Source organism: Nerophis ophidion, linkage group LG23 (assembly GCF_033978795.1).
Source record: "Nerophis ophidion isolate RoL-2023_Sa linkage group LG23, RoL_Noph_v1.0, whole genome shotgun sequence".
NCBI classification, from domain to species: Eukaryota; Metazoa; Chordata; class Actinopteri; order Syngnathiformes; family Syngnathidae; genus Nerophis; species Nerophis ophidion.
The window spans coordinates 26,207,892-26,231,701 of NC_084633.1; the positions used below are offsets into that span (position 1 = coordinate 26,207,892).

Consider the following 23,810-nt stretch of genomic DNA (forward strand, 5'->3'; position numbering starts at 1 on the left):
TATACATATATATATGGGTGTGTGTGTATATATATATATATACATACATATATATATACATATATATATATACATACATATATATATACATATATATATACATATATATATATATATATATATATATATATATACATTATATATTATATATATATATATATATATGTGTGTGTGTGTATATATATATATATATATATATATGTATGTGTGTGTATATATATATATATATACACATGATATATATACACATTATATATATATATGTACATATATATATACATAGGTACATACATGTATATATACATTATATATATATCCATATATATATATATATATATTTATATATATATATATATATAAAAAAAAATCTGATGATTGAGGGAACCCCTCATGAAACAGTTCTGTAGAGATGAAGTAGTCTTGTGATTTTTCCCACACCTACATATTGCATATGTCTTGATTGGATTATCCAGAGAATAGTGCTCGATACCGTGGTAGAGCGCAAAATGTAGGTGTGGGAAAAATCACAAGACTACTTCATCTCTACAGAACTGTTTCATGAGGGGTTCCCTCAATCATCAGGAGATTTTAATGGAAGCATTCACATACAATGGTTTATATATAAACCATTGTATGTGAATGCTTCAATTGGTTTATATATAAACCATTGTATGTGAATGCTTCCATTAAAATCTCCTGATGATTGAGGGAACCCCTCATGAAACAGTTCTGTAGAGATTAAGTAGTCTTGTGATTTTTCCCACACCTACATATATATATATATATATATATATATATATATATATATATATATATATATATATATATATATTGCCCAACCAGTCTACATGTGCTTTATGGACTTGGAGAAGGCATTCGACCGTGTCCCCCGGGAAGTCCTGTGGGGAGTGCTCAGAGAGTATGGGGTATCGGACTGTCTTATTGTGGCGGTCCGCTCCCTGTATGATCAGTGTCAGAGCTTGGTCCGCATTGCCGGCAGTAAGCCGAACACTTTTCCAGTGAGGGTTGGACTCCGCCAAGGCTGTCCTTTGTCACCGATTCTGTTCATAACTTTTATGGACAGAATTTCTAGGCGCAGTCAAGGCGTTGAGGGGTTCCGGTTTGGTGGAATGCCATCTCCGGGTTGGGGAGGAGACCCTGCCCCAAGTGGAGGAGTTCAAGTACCTAGGAGTCTTGTTCACGAGTCGGGGAAGAGTGGATCGTGAGATCGAGAGGCGGATCGATGCGGCGTCTTCAGTAATGCGGATGTTGTATCGATCTGTTGTGGTGAAGAAGGAGCTGAGCTGGAAGGCAAAGCTCTCAATTTACCGGTGGATCTATGTTCCCATCCTCACCTATGGTCATGAGCTTTGGGTCATGACCGAAAGGATAAGATCACGGGTACAAGCGAAATGATTTTCCTCCGCTGTGTGGCGGGGCTCTCCCTTAGAGATAGGGTGAGAAGCTCTGCCATCCGGGAAGAACTCAAAGTAAAGCCGCTGCTCCTTCACATCGAGAGGAGCCAGATGAGGTGGTTCAAGCATCTGGTCAGGATGCCACCCGAACGCCTCCTTAGGGAGGTGTTTAGGGGCACGTCCAACCGGTAGGAGGCCACGGGCAAGACCCAGGACACGTTGGGGAGACTATGTCTCCCGGCTGGCCTGGGAACGCCTCGGGTTCCCCCGGGAAGAGCTAAACGAAGTGGCTGGGGAGAGGGAAGTATGGGCTTCCCTGCTTAGGCTGTTACCCCCGCGACCCGACCTCGGATAAGCGGACGAAGATGGATGGATGGATGGATATATACATACACCTATATATATATATTTTTTTTTTTTCCTGTATAAAACATGTATAACTAATTATAGCCTATACTATAGAATATATATATATATAGTTACTTTACATTCAGTCAGCTTTCAGCCCCCAGACTATTTTTTTTTAGCCCAATGCAGCCCCCAAATAAAAAACTTTGGACATTCCTGTCGTAAACAGGTTCCTCTATACATGAAAATATTGTAATAATAATCCCACTACTAAAATGTGCTAATCGGTACCAATTGATCGCAATAAACAAGGGACGGCTGTATTTAGGAATGACAAAAAAAAAAAAACATCCTGGTGTGTGGTTCACGTACCGTCATTCTCACAATGACTCTTGACAACAATGTGAGCGTCCAACTCCTGCAGCTGAGCCTGCAGATGTTCCAGCTTGCGATTGGAGCTGCGGAGCTGCGAGTCCACCTGCTGGGCGTTTCTCTTGTCGGTGGTGGCCCGCCGTAGATTCTCTGCGCCTTCCTTGATCTTCAGCTCCTTGCGGATCTCCCTGCGGATCCTCTCGCGGTGCTCATGCAGGCATCGCTGCACGCCGGAGTCGGACAGGTCCGAGTTCTGGTCCAAGCCCAGTTGCTGCAGCACTGACAGTCCGCCCGGGTCACTCTGAAGTGGCACAATTGGTATGAATAACAGACATTACAGTAACAGCTACAGTCACTACACCTGGGTAAAACAGAGTCCATCCTATTTGGGTCCAAGCACAACCTAGGTAAATCCCGGGGTTTACAATTAAAGCAGGTGATACCATAATCACCAGCAAAGACAAGGTAATTTACCTAGGTTGTATATTGAACAACACTCTCTCGGGTGAAAAAAAATGGCATTAAAAGCAATCACCAAGATCAATAATAAAACTAGATTTTGCGCACACACACGGAATACTTAGAAGCAGACACAGTGTGTAGACAGAAAAGGGAGAACAAACGCATTTTGCCTTAAAAAGTAAAGATAAAGGTGAAGTTAAAACACTGAAACGCTCTCAGGAAGAGGTGCTTTAAGACGTGGCTAGCTAGCGAGCGGCTAACGTCCATCTGCAGTTTGCAGTGTTAAAGCAACTTCTGAATCACTAATCCACATCTCTATGACGACAAATAAAGCATGTATCTTGAAATAGCTTTATCACTGCAGGACGAGGAATAGCTAAACATGCATCACATGTGGCGGTATAGCTCGGTTGGTAGAGCGACTGTGCCAGCAACTTGAGGATTGCAGGTTCGATCCCCGCTTCCGCCATCCTAGTCACTGCCGTTGTGTCCTTGGGCAAGACACTTTGCCCACCTGCTCCCAGTTCCACCCACACTGGTTTAAATGTAACATAAATATTGGGTTTCACTATGTAAAAGGACTTTGAGTCACTAGAGAAAAGTGCTATATAAATATACTTCACTTCACTTCCATCACTACAGAGTGTAGCCCACCGGCGTCGCCGCTAATGACGCTGTTTCTGAATGTAAAAAAATGCCATGGATGGATCTACACCTGACATCCACTGTGATAATACCAAGTACAAGAGTGTATTAAGTCGATAGTACTATGATTACATCGATATTTTCTAGCATCATAAAATCTTTCTTATTAAAAAAAAAAAATGTATATCATGTTTATAAATACAGTAAATATGTCCCTGGACACATGAGGACTTTGAATATGACCAATGTATGATCCTGTAACTACTTGGTATCGGATTGATACCCAAATATGTGGTATCATCCAAAACTAATGCAAAGTATCAAACAACAGAAGAATAAGTAATTATTAAATTTTAACAGAAGTGTAGATAGAACATGTTAAAAGAGAAAGTAAGCAGATATTAACAGTAAATACACAAGTAGATTAATAATTAATTTGAATAATGTTGACAAAATAATAGGTAGATAAATGACACAATATGTTACTGCATATGTCAGCAGACTAATTACGAGCCTTTGTTTGTTTGCTTACTACAAATAGACAAGTTGTGTAGTATGTTCACTATTTTATTTGAGGACACACTTGCAATAAGAAACATATATTTAATGTACCCTAAGATATTTGGGCAGGATTTCAGTCTTAAGTGTATCAACAGGGATACACCTAAGACCCTTGCCAGTGCCCTCATAAAGTGTCATTTTGACTACGCCTGCACCTCATGGTTCAGCAGTATCCCCAAGCCACTAAAAGAAAAACCGCAAACTTCCCAAAACAAGCTAGTGAGACTCCTGTTCAACCTCCCATACAGGACTCACCTCACTCAAGCCCACTTTACCAAATTGGAATGGCTTAATGTTGAGGAAAAAGTACACCAAATCACAATGTGCCTGGTATTCAAAATACTCAGAGAAACTGTCCCCACGTAACTGTCCAAATATTCACCAGAGTAAGTCATGCTCACAAGTACTACACTAGAGGGAGTTCCTCAAACTTTGTCCCTCCCCCAATTCAAGACTCTCATGGGAAAAAATACTTTCTACTATTTTGCCACCACACAGTGGAATGCACTACCAACAGACCTTAAAATCCGAACTTCCATCCACTCATTTTCTGCCGATTATTCCCTTTGGTGCCTATCTCAGCTACAATCGGGCGGAAGGCGGTGTACACCCTGGACAAGTCACCACCTCATTGCAGGTCCAACACAGATAGACAGACAACATTCACACTCACATTCACACACTAGGACCAATTTAGTGTTGCCAATCAACCTATCCCCAGGTGCATGTCTTTGGAAGTGGGAGGAAGCCAGAGTACCCGGAGGGAACCCACGCAGTCACGGGGAGAACATGCAAACTCCACACAGAAAGAGCCCGGGATAGAACCCACGACTACTCAGGACCTTCGTATTGTGAGGCAGACACACTAACCCCTCTGCCACCGTGAAGCCCTGAGAGCTTGAACGCAGTCCCCCACTACCACAAATTATGCAGTCGAGATTCCCACATTTGGGGAATTCGTAAGGGTCAGCACAGTCGGAGTGCAAAGGTGAACCACCTTCATGATCATGGTAACTCCCCTGCCAGGTCAAACTTCCCTACTCAATTTTAAAACTGCCATAAAATCATGGCTCAGCTCAACCTCTACCTGATCTGAACCAAAATTGATCCCCAGCAACTTTTTGAAGCATCAAACAGGTTTATATTTGGATATAGTGTATATATATTTATATGTGGATATAGTGTGTATATATATTTGTGGTTACAGTGTATATATATTTATATGTGTTTATAATGTACATATATTTATGTGTTTATAGTGTACATATATTTATGTGTTTATAGTGTATATATATTCATATGTGGATTTAGTGTATATATATTTATATGTGTTTATAGTGTATTTATGCTTATATGTGGTTGTAGTGTATATATTTATATGTTGTTATAGTGTATATATATTTGTGGTTACAGTGTATATATATTTATATGTGTTTATAGTGTACATATATTTATATGTGGATTTAGTGTATATATATTTATATGTGTTTATAGTGTATATATGCTTATATGTGGTTATAGTGTACATATATTTATATGTGTTTATAGTGCATATATGTTTATATGTGGTTGTAGTGTATATATATTTATATGTGGTTTTAGTGTACATATATTTATACGTGTTTATAGTGCATATATGCTTATATGTGGTTGTAGTGTATATATATTTATATGTGGTTATAGTGTATATATATTGATATGTGTTTATAGTGTATATATATTTATATGTGGTTATAGTGTACATATATTTACATGTGTTTATAGTGCATATATGCTTATATGTGGTTGTAGTGTATATATATTTAAATGTGGATTTAGTGTATATATATTTATATGTGTTTATAGTGTATTTATGTTTATATGTGGTTGTAGTGTATATATATATATATATATATATATATATATGTTGTTATAGTGTATATATATTTATATGTGTTTATAGTGTATATATGTTTATATGTGGTTATAGTGTACATATATTTATATGTGTTTATAGTGTATATATGCTTGTATGTGGTTGTAGTGTATATATATTTAAATGTGGATTTAGTGTATATATATTTATATGTGTTTATAGTGTATTTATGTTTGTATGTGGTTGTAGTGTGTGTGTGTGTGTGTATATATATATATATATATATAATGTTGTTATAGTGTATATATCTTTATATGTGTTTATAGTGTATATATGTTTATATGTGGTTATAGTGTATATATATTTATATGTGTTTATAGTGTATGTACAGTATGTTTATATGTGGTTGTAGTGTATATATATTTATATATGTGGTTGTACTGTATATATATTTATATGTGGTTATAGTGCATATATATTTTCTCATTCTCCTCCGTGTACTCTGGCTTCCTCCCACCTCCAAAGACATGCACCTGGGGATAAGTTGATTTGCAACACTAAATTGGCCCTAGTGTGTGAATGTGAATGTGAATGTTGTCTATCTGTGTTGGCCCTGCAATGAAGTGGCGACTTGTCCAGGGTGTACCCCGCCTACCGCTCGAATGCAGCTGAGATAGGCTCCAGCAACCCCCGCGACCCCAAACGGGACATGCGGTAGAAAATGAATGGATGGATATTTTGCACAATCTTGGAGTCAACATGTGCATAGTCATGTATAAACCCCCACCCCTCATTTTTTGTATATATTGTTTTTCAAATTACCTGACATGTATACTGTGTATATGTATATCATTTATACATTATATATTTATGTGTAATGTAATTCTTTCTATACAAGTTACAGGTTATATATCTTTTAATATTGAATTTATCAAATGTGATGAATATTTAATGGACCACAATGGAAACAAGGCTTTTGGCTTTTTGTGCCATCCATTTGCCTTTTTAAAGCATTCCTTGGATTGAATTCTGTAAGATGTCAATAAACTTCTCAATTAACCAATCAATCACAGTGCACAAAGATGGCCGTCCTGCAAAGTTCTGCGAGAATGTACACCTTCATTTGGAATAAAAAGAAAAAGTGACTCGCGACGAATCTTACAACTTTTTGGAAAATATTGGAAAGTGTCACATGAAAGCATGTTGATCACTGCTGTTCTCGCAGGGGTGCCCAAAGTCAAACATCATGAGTTTATTACAGAACCGTACATACATTACATTCATTTTAACAGTCTGACAACTTTGATGGTGCTAATGTGTTGCAATCTAGTGGAAACTTGAGTAAATCAGGTCAATGACTTTTAATTATGCACAGAATACAATTCATGAATGTGCATCATTTACTTATATGACAACCTTACCTAGTAATGGTGCAAGAAAAAAACAAAAAAACAACAACCTGCTTATTGAACTTTTGTGGACATTATAAAAAACATCCGTGCACCATAAAAAAAATCAAAAATACATCCATTGCAATGCAAAACATTCTCCACCCTGGGGTTGTCCCGAAACAAATATTTTGGTACCGGTGCCAGTACAAAAATGTATTTCGATGCTTTGATACTTTTCTAAATAGAGGGCACCATAAAAAAAATGGCATTATAGGCTTTATTTTAACAAAAATATTTAGGGTGCATTAAACATATATTTCTCATTGGAATTTTATCCTTAAAATAAAATAGTGAATATACTAGACAACCTGTCTTTTAGTAGTAAGTAAACAAACTAAGGCTCCTAATTTATTCTGCTAACATATGCAGTAACATATTGTGTCATTTATCATTCTATTATTTTATCAAAATTATGAGGGACAAACTGTAAATAATTATTAATCTACTTGTTCATTTACTGTTAATAACTGCTTATTTTCTGTTTCAACATGTTCTAACTACACTTCTATTAAAATGTAATAATCACTTATTCTTCTGTTGTTTGATACTTTATGTTAGTTTTGGATGATACCACAAATTTAGTAGGTATCGATCTGATACCAAGTACTTACAGGATCATACATTGGTCATATTCAATGTCCTCATCTGTCCAGGGACATATTTACTGAGTTTATGAATATAATGTGAATTTAAAAGAAAAAATGTTTTGTGATGATAAAAAATATCGATGTAATCATAGTAGTATCGACAAAATGGCTCAAGATGGCGGCGCCCTGCTCGGCTGCGGCTGCAGAGACTCGTCGTAGTAACGGAACTTTTTTGGCAACTATATCGGTAAATTCTGTAAATTTCAAAATTTACTTCCAGCGTAGTCACTCTTCGTCGTCGCCGTCACGTCGTGTCATTGCTGGTTTTATGAGCACAAGAGCATGTTCGGCAGCGCACGCACACAGAGTACTTACAAACACACACAGTATGTAGACAGAAAAGGGAGATCGGACGCATTTTGGCTTAAAAAGTAAAGATAAAGGTGAAGTTATAACACTGAAACGCCCTCAGGAAGAGGCACTTAAGACATGGCTAGCTAGCTAGCAGCCAACGTCCATCCGCAGTTTGCAGTGTTTTAGCTACTTCTAAATCACTAATCTCATCTCCATGGCGACAAATAAAGTATGTTTCTACAAGTATCGTTTTCATTGCAGGACGAGAAATAGCTAAAAATGCATCACTACACAGCGTAGCCCACCGGCGTCACTGCTTATGACGCTGTTCCTGAATGTAAACAAATGCCAAGGATGGATCTACACCTGACATCCACTATAATGATACCAAGTACAAGAGCGCATTTAGTCGATACTACTATGATTACATTGATTTTTTTTTAAATTGATAGTATGTTTATAAACTCAGCAAATAAGTCCCTGGACTCAAGAGGACTTTGAATATGACCAATGTATGATCCTGTAACTACTTGGTATCGGATTGATACCTAAATTTGTGGTAACATCCAAAACTAATGTAAAGTATCAAACAACAGGAATAAGTGATTATTACATTTTAACAGAAGTGTAGATAGAACATATCAAAACAGAAAATATGCACATATTAACAGTAAATGAACAAGTAGATTAATAATTAATTTTCTACCATTTGTCCCTCATAATGTTAAGAAAATAATAGGTAGATAAATGACACAATATGTTACTGCATATGTCAGCAGACTAATTAGGAGCCTTTGTTTGTTTACTTACTACTAAAAGACAAGTTTGTTCACTATTTTATTTAAGGACAAAAATGCAATAATAAACACATGTTTAATGTACCCTAAGATTTTTTTGATAAAATAAAGTCAATAATGCCATTTTTTGAGGTCCCCTTTCTTTCGAAAAGTATTGAAAAGTTCCGAAAAGTATCCAAATACATTGTGGTACCGGCACCTTTTTTTTTAGCTGTATTTTTTTACATATTTTAAAGTCTCAGGTTGTTTTTTTTCTTATGTTCTAGCTCATTTAAAGCAGGGGTGTCAAACTCAAATACAAAGTGGGCCAAAATTTAAAACTGAACAAAGCCGCAGGCCAAGGTTGAACAAATTAACCTTTTAATAGAGACCCAAACAAGTTTTGCATTGAATATTAAACAAGCAAGGCTTATATAACGTTATAGTCACATACAAAATCGAGTTTCAAATTATAATAATGAGTAAAAAATATCAAATGCATATCAAATAAAATTTAAATAAAAATTTGGGGAGCGGGGTTTGGGGGTAACGGGGTGTATATTGTAGCATCCCGGAAGAGTTAGTGCTGCAAGGGGTTCTGTGTATTTCTTCTGTTGTGTTTATGTTGTGCTACAGTGCATATGTTCTCCCGAAATCTGTTTGTCATTCTTGTTTGGTGTGGCTTCACAGTGTGGCGCATATTTGTAAAAGTGTTAAAGTTGTTTATACGGCCACCCTCAGTGTGACCCTTATGGCTGTTGATCAAGTATGCCTTGCATTCACTTGAGTGTGTTAAAGCCGCATACTGTATATTATGTGACTGGCCCGGCACGTTGTCTGTATGGTGGAAAAGCGGATGTGTGCCTTCAAGGCGCACCCCCAATATTGTTGTCCGGGTGGAAATCGGGAGAAATTCAGAAGAATGGGGCACTGAACTTTGGGAGTCTCCCGGGAAAATCATGAGGGTTGGGAAGTATGAGTATCAGCGGTGAATGCAGTGTTACAGAGGCATCGCCTCTGTATAATACCGGCGGGCCAGCTCTAATCTTAATTTGATACTACCTAATGGGCCAAATGAAATTACACGGCGGGCCAAATTTGGCCCACAGGCCAGAGTTTGACACCCGTGATTTAAAAGCGTCGAGTATTTAGAAAGGCGCTATAAAAACTTTTTTAAAGTATATTTTTATTGTATTATTATAACAATATTATATCAATATTTATTTTTAATCAAACAATTGATTTTAAAAAAAATAAGCAAAAAAATATTAAACCATTTTCTTATCGATTTTGGAAAAAAATTAATCAGTTTAAAAGCGGAATAAATAAAAATAGCTATTTTGATGTGAAACTGTTTGTGGTTTTTTGCGCACCCCTGTTATCCAAACATGGCTGTGTTTGTGCCGAGTGTTGCAGGCGCTGCGTGCACAGTATATACCAGCTGGGTCACGATAAAAGACAGGAAGGGAGCGTTTGTGCTGTGACGCACTCCCTCTGTTCAACACAATAAAAAAAACTCATCTCTGGACTTGCTCCAACAAAGACACTCAGAAGCCAAGTGGAAGCCAGAACAGCATGACAAGAACCAAGAGGGTCAAAAACCATTATCAAAAATGAATAAATAAATAAATAAAATAAAAAGAGAATAAGGAAGCGGCAGACAAAAACAGACGAGGCCAACAAGACCATGTTTAGTGTTGGGAGGACAACAGGAAGGTGAGCTGACCCTAACCCCATGTGAAAAGTTGCCTACCCAAGGTTCTGGGTCATTTTGTTCAGTGTGTGCTGGATCATCCGCAGGTTGATCCTCCATATAGTCCTCTAGCGCATCCTCCCCGCTCATGTTTGGCCCCGGGCTCTGCCTCCTCGCCTCCTCCCCTCCTCCTCGCAGCATGCACGACTAATACCAGCCTTCTCAAGTCCAGCCTGGATTTACGCTCAACAGCCTAAATCCAAAGCCAGTGAACGAGGTGGGGAGCGAACGGCGCAGACCTTGCTGCTTCCTGTTCTGCTCTATGCCAAATAGAAACCGAGGTGGCATGCAACTCACACACACACACACACACACACACACACACACGCACACACGCACACACACACACACACACACACACGCAAAGAACACACTTTTGTGGTTGTGCAAGTTTGAGAGCTCACGAGCTTCCTGTTAAAGGAGAGATAGTTTCATACATTCAAACCGCTAGTTCATGACCTTTTCTCTGCCTTTTAAAACCAAAAAAATGTGCATTTTAGGGGCGTTCCTTCTGATATGATAGCGATATTGGATGGCTTAGTGTGGCCCTAAACAATTATTATTGTGAGACTCCTGATAGGGCCCCTAACATCACTGGCCCTCTGTAAAAATTCACAAAAAAAACTTGACTTCCGCGAGTAAGGGAAATGTTACCGTATTTTCCTGACTATAGAGCGCTACTTTTTTCCTACGCTTCAATCCCCGTGGCTTGTAAAACGATGCGGCTAATTCTTGGATTTTTCTGCACAAACGGCCATAATGTTTTGTATTCAACAAATAGTTCCCATAGAACACTGACAAAGACAGAATGTGTGTGTTATTGTGTGTGCTAGAGCGCAATGTTTTACTGCGGTTTGAACGTCGACAGTATTTCCCTCAGTTTAGTGCCTTGAACCAGAACAAGTACTAGTGCCTTTCCATCATCTGATCTTCCATAGCGTTTCTACTGGTATAAATTCCTTATTTGTCACTCCAAGCAACGTTTGTAAATTTTACAATACAACTAAAACCATTCACACTCACTAAACCGTCCCATGAGTGATGTCTGTAGGAGTTTTTTCATGCATATTTGTACGTGCTATTGTAATGTCATGAAGCTGGCGTTGTTATCTACCGCGTTTATGAGTGGCTGTGTTAGCATTATGAATTAGCACTGACATTCTTTTTGTGTTGTTTCAGTTTTGTAAATTCACCAAAACATCACAGAGGCGTTATTGAGTCTGTAGTTGATTAGACAATGACTTCTGTTTTGTTTCATTAGCTGTTTTTCTGCCGTGTTACAGACACTGTTTGGAAACAATTAAGGTATGTAGATAAACATTTACAAAATATTTTCAGGCAAATAGTTTGACCCTATTTATATTTATGTTTATCTGTGGCTTATGAAAATAAGTTTTTCTTCTAACATCTAGTGGGTGCGGCCTTTATACCGGTGTGCACTATAGTCCGGAAAAAATGGTAACTTATTCAAGTGGGATTGTCATGTGAAATGAATTATATTTATATAGCGCTTTTTTCTAGTGACTCAAAGCACTTTACATAGTGAAACCCAATATCTAACTTACATTTAAACCAGTGTGGGTGGCACTGGGAGCAGGTGGGTAAAGTGTCTTGCCCAAGGACACAACGGCAGTGACTAGGATGGCGTAAGCGGGGATCGAACCTGCAACCCTCAAGTTGCTGGCACGGCCGCTCTACCAACCGAGCTATACCGCCCCGTCATGAGTAGAGAATAATAATAAAACAGTAGATCAGTATTATTAGGGCATTTATTGGGGGTTAAGCATCCCCTGCCTTTAAACCAGTGCATACTGGTGTGCTTTATAGTACAATATGGTAATTACCACTCTACTTCAACTTCAAGATAGCAAAAGTCAACTACATATTATAATAATAAAAAAATGTTTTTTTTAATACCTGCCATTACTTTCTGTGGCGGTGAGTAACTTCATTTGATTAAGCCTCTTTGGTCTTATGTAAGTATGATTGGGGCAGGGTTAAAAATAATAATATCAGCCGATACTTAAAGGAGCCATATGTAATAATTTTATGAAAAGTCATCATTAAATGGCCCTGATATGTCAAAAGGCATTAATAAATCATGTTCTTTTCCAATACCTACATTATACACCCCTGCTACCACCCACCCCACTGTCCCCGGGTTGGGGGGAGGGGGTGTATAATGGAGCCCGAAAGAGTTAGGGACGCATGAGATTCTGGGTATCACCTGTCTCACGTGATGGACTCACGCACCTGTTTCAATCATGTCATTATTATTAAAACCTGGTTTTTCAGTTGATCGTTCTGGCGTCATTGTGTCATATTCTTCTCACACTCTGCATCATGCCATGTTTACTTTCTTGCAATTTCATAGTCCATGTTGCCCAGCTCACGTCACCGCAAGTAAGTTTTCTTTTATTTATGCCAAAGGTAGTGTCTTCTGTTTTATGTCCTTAGTTTACGTCAAAGTGCTTTTATTAAATTGTGTATTTACCTTCATGCCATGTCCAATCCAGTTCCTTTACATTCCGGGAAAACAAACCACATCATAGTCCATGTTTTGACAGGTTTACTAAATACTTAGTAAACCATCTTGCAAGAAGCATAAACAACAGGAACCTACAGCGTAGGACTCATCGATTGCCTTTTTTTATTTTATTTTAAATGGTAAATGGGTTATACTTGTATAGCGCTTTTCTACTTTCAAGGTACTTAAAGCTCTTTGACACTATTTCCACATTCACACACACATTCACACACTAAAGGTGGGAGCTGCCTTGCAAGGCTCTAACCACAAGTCATCAGGAGCAAGGGTGAAGTATCTTGCTCAAGAACAAAACAGTCGTGACGAGATTGGTAGAAGGTGGGGATTAAACCAGGAACCCTTAGGTTGCTGGCACGGCCACTCTCCCAACCCGACACGCCGTCCCCATAAGGTCCTTGGAGTAGGATTTGGCTGCGTATCTGGCAACCTCAGTCAGGGAGAGTGGGAGGGGATTACAGAATTTTGACGGTGATTGCAGTACCATTTCTGGCCACATTATTACATATGACACCTTTAAGGCACCAATATCGGTATTGTATCGCAAGTGAAAAAGTTGTAAAGTGTCCAAGGGCCAAGCTCGGTTGGTAGAGCGGCTGTTCCAGCAACTTGAGGGTTCCAGGTTCAATTCCCCATTCCCGCCATCCTAGTCACTGCCGTTGTGTCCTTGGGCAAGACACTTTACCCTCCTGCTCCCAGTGCCACCCACACTTCTTTAAAAGTAACTTAGATATTGGGTTTCACTTTGTAAAGCACTTTGAGTCACGAGAAAAAAGTGCTATATAAATATAATTCACTTCACTAAGCTACGTCAGTCACTGGGTACTTTAAAGCATGAAAGTGTGTTCCAGAGAGAAACCCAACAAAGGGCGAGAAGGGCGACCTCTTTCCGCTGACCTTCTACTAAAAAGGACTTGACATTTGAAGCAGTTTTTTTTTTTAAGACGTCAATAGCAGCCAAGTTGTGTCAAATGTCCCTGGAAAAAATGTGTTAAGGCTAATATTTGTTTTCACTTCCGGGTCTAGGTTTTGTACATTTAGTATAATTTAAAGAGGAAGACAAATGATGCTGAGAATCTAAATAACTGAAAAAGATTGGACACCTCTGACATATAACCATCCTCAGTCCACTTCCTTTCAGTCACGGGATAGTTTGACTCAGACAGTCAAAAGTAAAGGGTCAACGACCCACAGCAGAGCAAACTACAGTCATGTGTCGTAACTTCCCAGCTCTAAGCCGCTTCCTTTTTTCCTACACTTTAAACTCTGCAGCTAAAAAAATCGGTGCGTCTAAATTATAGATTTTTCTTTGCTGGGAGTCATAAAAACAACCAGTTTAAAAAAACAAAACAAGCAAATACACCGAGGAGGTGTTTTATTGTTTGTACTATGGCGCCATCTTTTGGACAAGTTCGCTCACTGCAGGTGCCGTTCAGTCTTCTAGCCAATCATAGCGTTTGGATTCTTAATTCATTACTCCAGGCAACATTTGCAAGTTTTACAATATAACTAAAACTAGTTATACTTACTAAGCCATCCCATTGTTTGAATAATTATGTGTAAGTCGTCACAAAAGTTTCCGTATTCAGAAACTTCTAGCTCACAGACAGAGGCTGTCTTTGTTGTACCAAGCTAAAGGCTTGTAAAATTCCATTGTGGACGATGGGAGGAGAGGGGTTATCGTTTGTGATCCAAGACTTGCCCAAGCTCGATCCAGGACCAGCCCAAGCCCGAGGCATCTTTTACTTTTGTGTTAATGTGACCGAAAAAAATAGCTGTTTACATACCCCCCGCCCCCCATTCTTTTAGAAACAGCTGTTATGTAAACAGGGAATATCCAAATAAAAGAAGAGACGTGAACCTTTTTTTTGTCAGAGCTTAATTACACTGTACAAGGGTACAGATGTATACGTTTCTCCTCACTGAGCCAAATTGAATTCTGTCTCTGTTCAATTACTTGCTTCTTGTCTCGTTTAATAGATATCATCAGTGTTTGAACCTGACACCATGTGTGACGTTTGTAACGTAAATTCCCGACTATAAGCCAACACTTTTTTCCTACGCTCTGAGCACTGCAGCTTATGAAACAGTGCGGCTATTTTGTGTATTTTTCTACGCTGACAGCCATAATGAAAATCGTTTTCATGAAACATGCAAAGACACTAAAATTATTAGTTATTGTTTGTGCCAAAGCGCCATCTTTTGGACAAGTTCGCTCCTACTGGTGCTGCTGGGTGAATGCCTACAGTGCTTCCTGCGGTTTAAAGCTTTGAACCGGAAGTACAAGTGCCCTTTCATCTTCGAATTGTACATCGCTTTTCTACTCGTAGGGATTCTTCATTCATCACTCGAAGCAAAGTTTGTAAGTTTTACAATATAACTAAAACAACTCTTACTTACTAAACCGTCCCATGTGTGATGTCTGAAGGAGTGTTTTCATGCATTTTTGTACGTGCTATTGGAATGTTATGAAGCCAGCGTCGTTAGCATTAGCTAATATGCTACCACGTCACATGTGTCTGTGTTAGTAGTATTACCTTACAACACCATTATTTTTGTTTCAGTTTCACAAATTCCTCAGTAAATTCATCAAAACATCACCGTTGAGTTATTGAGTCTGTTCAGCTGATTGGAGAGTGAGCTTCCGCAGCTAGTGGGTCAATGACGATGACTTCTGTTTTGTTTGATTAGCCATTTTACTGCTGTTTTGCAAACAACAGTTTGGAAACAATTAAGGTACGTAAATAAACATTTACAGAATCTTACTCTGCAAATATTCATTTCGCAACGTACTATATGCTAACTAGCATGGGAATACGTCAGCGGCTACATCCAGCGGCCTGTGAAGCAGGGGAGTCTAGTAGCAGCAGGGGCCATCTACGGGGCAGACGCCAGCGGTGTGATCGGAAACGCGGATGTCGAGCGGGGCTAAAAACAAAGCAGAAGGCTAATCCCCACAGAACACCACTTCCCTCCATCCTGAAGACGGATTTAAATGGAAAATGCGAGACTACTGGTCTGGGTAAGGAGTCAGTTAAATTAGAACACGTTTTTTCTGCTTTGAGTGTTTCAGAGTTGGACATGTGTTTTACCGAGGTGGCTAACTATGATGCGTGCAGTTTATCAAAGCAACAAACAAACAATCGGAAAATCCCCGTTACTGAGGTGGCTAACCATGATGCAGGCAGTTTATCAAAGCAACAAACAAACAATCGGAAAATCCCCGTTACTGAGGTGGCTAACCATGATGCGTGCAGTTTATCAAAGCAACAATCAAACAATCGGAAAATTCCTGTCGTATCAATTCCTAGATATGGTCGTAACTATACTAAATGCACTGGGCATAATAAACACAACATTATTAATATTGCTACCACGGATAATTTGATCAAAAATTCCCTGAAACAGCCCACTACCTATAATATAGGTTTTTTAAACATAAGATCATTGTCTCCCAAAACGTTATTAGTTAATGATATCATCAGAGACAACAATCTTAACGTCATCGGTCTCAGCGAAACCTGGCTTAAACCAAACAACTTTTTTGCGCTAAATGAGGCATGTCCTCATAACTTTACACATGCGGATATTGCCCGTCCGCTTAAAAGGGGTGGGGGGAGTCGCACTAATATACAACGAAAACTTTAACCTTAGTCCTAACATAAATAATAAATACAAATCGTTTGAGGTGCTTACTATGAGGTCTGTCACACCGCTGCCTCTACACCTGGCTGTTATCTACCGCCCCCCAGGGCCCTATTTGGACCTTATCAATGAATTCTCAGAGTTCGTTGCTGATCTAGTGACACACGCCGATAATATAATCATAATGGGGGACTTTAATATCCATATGAATACCCCATCGGACCCACCGTGCGTAGCGCTCCAGACTGTAATTGATGGCTGTGGTCTCACACAAATAATAAATGAACCCACGCATCGCAACGGTAATACGATAGACCTAGTGCTTGTCAGGGGTATCACCGTTTCCAAAGTTACGATACTCCCGTATACTAAAGTATTGTCCGATCATTACCTTATAAAATTCGAGGTTCAGACGCATGTTCGTCAAACTAATAATAATAATAACTGCTATAGCAGCCGCAACATTAATACAGCCACAACGTCAACTCTTGCTGACCTGCTGCCCTCGGTAATGGCACCATTCCCAAAGTATGTGGGCTCTATTGATAACCTCACTAACAACTTTAACGACGCCCTGCGCGAAACCATTGATAACATAGCACCGCTAAAGTTAAAAAAGGCTCCAAAAAAGCGCACCCCGTGGTTTACAGAAGAAACTAGAGCTCAGAAATTATTATGTAGAAAGCTGGAACGCAAATGGCGCACGACTAAACTTGAGGTGCACCATCAAGCATGGAGTGATGGTTTAATAACTTATAAACGCATGCTTACCTTAGCTAAAGCTAAATATTACTGAAATCTCATCCACCGTAATAAAAACGATCCTAAATTTTTGTTTAGTACGGTAGCATCGCTAACCCAACAAGGGACCCCTTCCAGTAGCTCAACCCACTCAGCTGATGACTTTATGCAATTCTTTAGTAAGAAAATTGAAGTAATTAGAAAGGAGATTAAAGACAATGCGTCCCAGCTACAACGGGGTTCTATTAACACTGATACGACTGTATATACGGCGAATACTGCCCTCCAAAATAGTTTCTCTCGTTTTGAGGAAATAACATTAGAGGAATTGTTACAACGTGTAAATGGAATAAAACAGACAACATGTTTACTTGACCCTCTTCCTGGGAAACTGATCAAGGAGCTCTTTGTATTATTAGGTCCATCAGTGCTAAATATTATAAACTTATCACTCTCCTCGGGCACTGTTACCCTAGCATTCAAAAAAGCGGTTATTCATCCTCTTCTTAAAAGACATAACCTCGATCCTGACCTCATGGTAAACTACTGACCGGTGTCTCACCTTCCCTTTATTTCAAAAATCCTTGAAAAAATTGTTGCGGAGCAGTTAAATGAACACTTAGCGTCTAACAATCTATGTGAAACCTTTCAATCCGGTTTCAGGGCAAATCACTCCACGGAGACAGCCCTCGCAAAAATGACTAATGATCTATTGCTAACGATGGATTCTGATGCGTCATCTATGTTGCTGCTCCTCAATCTTAGGGCTGCTTTCGATACCGTCGATCATAATATTTTATTAGAACGTATCAAAACACGAATTAGTATGTCAGACTAAGCCCTGTCTTGGTTTAACTCTTATCTTACGGATAGGATGCAGTGCGTCTCCCATAACAATGTGACCTCGGACTACGTAAAGGTAACGTGTGGAGTTCCCCAGGGTTCGGTCCTTGGCCCTGCACTCTTCAGCATCTACATGCTGCCGCTAGGTGACATCATACGCAAATACGGTATTAGCTTTCACTGTTATGCTGATGACACCCAACTCTACATGCCCCTAAAGCTGACCAACACGCCGGATTGTAGTCAGCTGGAGGCGTGTCTTAATGAAATCAAAAAATGGATGTCTGCTAACTTTTTGCAACTCAACGCCAAAAAAACGGAAATGCTGATTATCGGTCCTGCTAGACACCGAACTCTATTTAATAATACAACTCTAACATTTGACAACCAAACAATTAAACAAGGCGACACGGTAAAGAATCTGGGTATTATCTTCGACCCAACTCTCTCCTTTGAGGCACACATTAAAAGCGTTACTAAAACGGCCTTCTTTCATCTCCGTAATATCGCTAGAATTCGCTCCATTCTGTCCACTAAAGACGCTGAGATCATTATCCATTCGTTTGTTACGTCCCACCTCGACTACTGTAACGTATTATTTTCGGGTCTCCCCATGTCTAGCATTAAAAGATTACAGTTGGTACAAAATGTGGCTGCTAGACTTTTGACAAGAACAAGAAAGTTTGATCACATTACGCCTGTACTGGCTCACCTGCACTGGCTTCCTGTGCACTTAAGATGTGACTTTAAGGTTTTACTACTTACGTATAAAATACTACACGGTCTAGCTCCATCCTATCTTGCCGATTGTATTGCACCATATGTCCCGGCAAGAAATCTGCGTTCAAAGGACTCCGGCTTGTTAGTGATTCCCAAAGCCCAAAAAAAGTCTGCGGGCTATAGAGCGTTTTCCGTTCGGGCTCCAGTACTCTGGAATGCCCTCCCGGTAACAGTTCGGGATGCCACCTATGTAGAAGCATTTAAGTCTCACCTTAAAACTCATTTGTATACTCTTGCCTTTAAATAGACTCCCTTTTTAGACCAGTTGATCTGCCGTTTCTTTTCTTTTTCTTCTATGTCCCACTCTCCCTTGTGGAGGGGGTCCGGTCCGATCCGGTGGCCATGTACTGCTTGCCTGTGTATCGGCTGGGGACATCTCTGCGCTGCTGATCCGCCTCCGCTTGGAATGGTTTCCTGCTGGCTCCGCTGTGAACGGGACTCTCGCTGCTGTGTTGGATCCGCTTTGGACTGGACTCTCGCGACTGTGTTGGATCCATTGTGGATTGAACTTTCACAGTATCATGTTAGACCCGCTCGACATCCATTGCTTTCCTCCTCTCTAAGGTTCTCATAGTCATCTCATAGTCATCATTGTCACCGACGTCCCACTGGGTCATTATTGTCACCGATGTCCCTCTGGGTGTGAGTTTTCCTTCCCCTTATGTGGGCCTACCGAGGATGTCGTGGTGGTTTGTGCAGCCCTTTGAGACACTAGTGATTTAGGGCTATATAAGTAAACATTGATTGATTGATTGATTGATTGATATATCTGCAGCTTGTAGTCCGGTGCAAGTAATGTACAGAAATCATTTTTTTAGTGGGTACGGCTTATATGCCGGTGCAGAGTTTAACACTAAAGAGACTCAAGTCACACTGGAAACATCCCAGAATGGTCTCTAAAAATCCAATATACATCTTAATGCAGGTGTAATATCTATTTTCTACTTATCACATTCTTTACTATTATCTGCGTGTTCTCTTCTTTCTTTGCACTATCAAACTCTTTTATGAGGCGCCGTCGTCTCGTTTCCAGCTCCTATTGAAAATCATTGACCCGCGTCACGCGCCGTGGTTGGCACAGTTTTGCCCGATGCTGCCAGTGGGTGACAGAAAGCCACACTTTGGATTAGGTCTGAATGACCCAATAGATCTTTCAGGCAGCTAAGGACTTATAAATTGAAATAAAGTCCATTCTGTTGGGCAAAAAGAACGGCATGGGGAAATTGCACCAGAGAAGGCCTTTCATGCCTTTGTCCAAAAAAAAGGCATGATGCAACAACCAGCTTGAACATTACAGCGCATGTAAATCCAAACACACACACACGTTATTACATGAGTGCTGACACCTGGGTCATTGAACATAACGCATGGATAAAACACCGTTATGCAACAAAAGATGCGTGTTGGGAGAACTGTACACACGCATAACGCCCTCAAATCCAATATACACAGGGCCTGATCTACTGAGATCCAAAATTTGTGCGCTAAAAAGCGTGTGCAAACCTTGTGTGATCTACTAAGACTGAGTGTGCAATTTACAAGTGGAGCAGACCGCCTTATTTAAATAAGTTTTTTGCGTGTACGACACGGGGTTTTCACCATTTGATTGCGTTTCGCTATGCTTTCAAACATGCAGCAAACATGGACCACTTTTTATGGGCATTTTAGAAGAAGTCTTGCGGTGCACCATTTTTTTGCACTCTAAGGATAGACTGCGGCCCAAATGGGGATAAGATATATGCAATATAACGGCATATAAAAAATGTTAATAATATACCATCAATTCCAGACTATAAGCCGCTACTTTTTTCTATAAAATTAAACAATCAAAGACACTAAATTAGTGTGTTGTATATGTTTGTGTATATATATACATATGTATGTATGTGTATATATACACATACATATATATACATAATATATACATATGTATACATATATATATATATATACATACATGTGTATATATATACATATATGTGGCGCTTCCCCTGTCGTCATTTTCAAAATGGAGGAGGCAGCAGGGATGGAAATCTTTGCCACTCGAAGAGCCATTTTGACCCATTTCACAGCGACAACGGGAACCGCAAAACTCTTTTGTAATGTATAATGTAATTACACAGCATAAAGAGTTTTTTTTTTGCTTGTATTATTGTGTAAACGAGGGGTCTTGTTCATCAGCCACATCGGTTACACTGAAGGTTGTGATATAAATAAGTTTAACACTCCTACTAATATGTGCCACACTGTGAACCCACACCAAACAACAATGACAAACACATTTCTGGAGAACATCGGCTCTGTAACACATTATAAACGCAACATAACAATTACCCTGAAGGCAATGGATCCATGACTCTTACTGCTTATATTATACACCCCGCTAGCACCAAACCCCCCACCCCCTACGTGCGTGCGTTGGTTGAGGTGGGCGGGGTTGGGGGCGCGGGGGTGTATAATATAAGCAGTAAGAGTCATGGATGCATTGCATTCTGGGTAATTGTTATTTTGTGTTTATAATGTGTTACAGAGCCGATGTTTTCCAGAAATGTGTTTGTCATTCGTGTTTGGTGTGGATTTACAGTGTGGCACATATTAGTAAGAGTATTAAACTTGTTTATATCACAACCTTCAGTGCAACTTGTATCACCCGTGATGCCTTCCAATCTCGTCCGTGTGACAATAGAAGCAGCGAAATGCATGTGTCAATTGTAGGTTATTCCAAGCCTTCAGTGCTGAAAATAATAACCATAGTAACATTTTTTTTCTATTAAATGTGCTCTTCGTGATGGTATCCTCACATCACACTGCATGCTAGTGAAGGGATCGGCAGTTCTTTTGACTGTACTGAATCACTAGAATCAGTTCCTTAAATTTATTCGTTCAAAAAATGTGTTCACCGAATCACTTCTGCAGCAGCAGTTCTATGTGCAGGTCGGCGAATCATTAGTCAGTCAGTAACAGCTTCCCCAGCGGCAGATCTCGGTGTGTGTTAGTCCGCGAACGACACAAGCCCTCAGCACCCAATGAACGACGCGCAAAGTGACTGAATGAGATCCTCAATGTGACGTCATCCTCCACAGTCACTTTTCTGTGTCGGTAGGTTCGCGAATCGCGAGTCCTGATTCTGGATGAGTGAGTGCAGCGCGAACGCGATTCACATGATTCACTCAGCGACAACCAATCAGTTCTTGTAGGTTCGTGAAGCGAGCCTGAATCACTCAGCTACTGTTCTGTGGGCCAGAGGGCGACAAATCGCTCTCTGCAAAAACAAATATTGAATTAAGAAACTCTTAACAAATGCCAACATAAAAGCTAAATGTTCTGTAGTAAAGAAAATGTAAACTTAAATACGCGGAGCTCAACTGAACTGAGAAAGGAACGAATCAGTTTATGAAGTGATTCGGTTCAGTACATTTACTCAAAAGATTCGTTCGTTCAAACAAATCATTCGCGAACGACACAACACTACTACATGCCATTGATAGGCGCAGTTGTGAGAAGAGGTTTTAAAGTTATTAGCGCCCCGGCGGCTATTCAAGACAATACGGTATGTATGTATGTATGTATATATATATATACATATATTAGAGATGTCCGATAATATCGGACTGCCAATATTAAATATTAATAATATCGGAAATTATCGGTATTGGACTCGGGATCTTTCTGTGTGGAGTTTGCATGTTCTCCCCGTGAATGCGTGGGTTCCCTCTGGGTACTCCGGCTTCCTCCCACTTCCAAAGACATGCACCTAGGGATAGGTTGATTGGCAACACTAAATTGGCCCTAGTGTGTGAATGTGAGTGTGAATGTTGTCCGTGTATCTGTGTTGGCCCTGCGATGAAGTGGCGACTTGTCCAGAGTGTACCCGCCTTCGGCCCGATTGTAGCTGAGATAGGCACCAGCGCCCCCCGTGACCCCAAAAGGGAATAAGCGGTAGAAAATGGATGGATGGATGGTTTCAAAAAGTAAAATGTATGACTTTTTAAAATGCAGCTGTACGAAGTGGTACACGGACGTAGGGAGAAGTACAGAGCGGAAATAATACTTGGTCAACAGCCATACAGGTCACACTGAGGGTGGCCGTATGAAGAACTTTAACACTGATACAAATATGCGCCACACTGTGAACCCACACCAAACAAGAATGACAAACACATTTCGGGAGAACATCCGCACTGTGACACAACATAAACACAACAGAACAAATACCCAGAACCCCTTGCAGCACTAACTCTTACGGGATGCTCCAATATACACCCCCGCTGCCCCCTACCCCACCCGTCCCCCCACCTAAACCCACACCCCCAACCCTGCCCACCTGTAACTCCTCATGCTCTCTCAAGGAGAGCATGTCCCAAATTCCAAGCTGCTGTTTTGAGGCATGTTAAAAGAAAATAATGCACTTTGTGAATTCAATAATAAATATAGCAGTGCCATGTTGGCATTTTTTTCCATAACTTGAGTTGATTTGTTTTGGAAAACCTTGTTACATTGTTTAATGCATCCAGCGGGGCATCACAACAAAATTAGGCACAATGATGTGTTAATTCCATGACTGTATATATCGGTATCGGTTGATATCGGAATCGGTAAAAAAGAGTTGGACAATATCGGCAAAAAACCCATTATCGGACATCTCTAATATATATATATATATATATATATATATATATA

General features: G+C 39.8%; 1 protein-coding gene and 1 pseudogene across 4 annotated transcripts in view; both read right to left on the reverse strand.

Annotated features, from left to right (window-relative positions):
- The window catches only part of LOC133541795 (serine/threonine-protein kinase N1-like), a 140,538-nt gene that overhangs the window by 64,791 nt on the left and 51,937 nt on the right, over positions 1–23,810 (reverse strand). For 2 of the 4 annotated variants that reach the window (XM_061885386.1, XM_061885385.1), the window contains exons 1-2: positions 10,580–10,853; positions 2,136–2,436 (exon numbers count right to left, since the gene is read on the reverse strand). In XM_061885386.1, the coding sequence (XP_061741370.1) occupies positions 2,136–2,436; positions 10,580–10,720 (442 nt within the window). In that variant the 5' untranslated portion in view covers positions 10,721–10,853. Of the gene's footprint in view, positions 1–2,135; positions 2,437–10,579; positions 10,854–23,810 lie in introns of those variants that run through there. The other 2 variants (XM_061885388.1, XM_061885387.1) reach the window with 1 other exon arrangement.
- On the reverse strand, positions 4,695–4,837 carry LOC133541891 (U1 spliceosomal RNA; annotated as a pseudogene).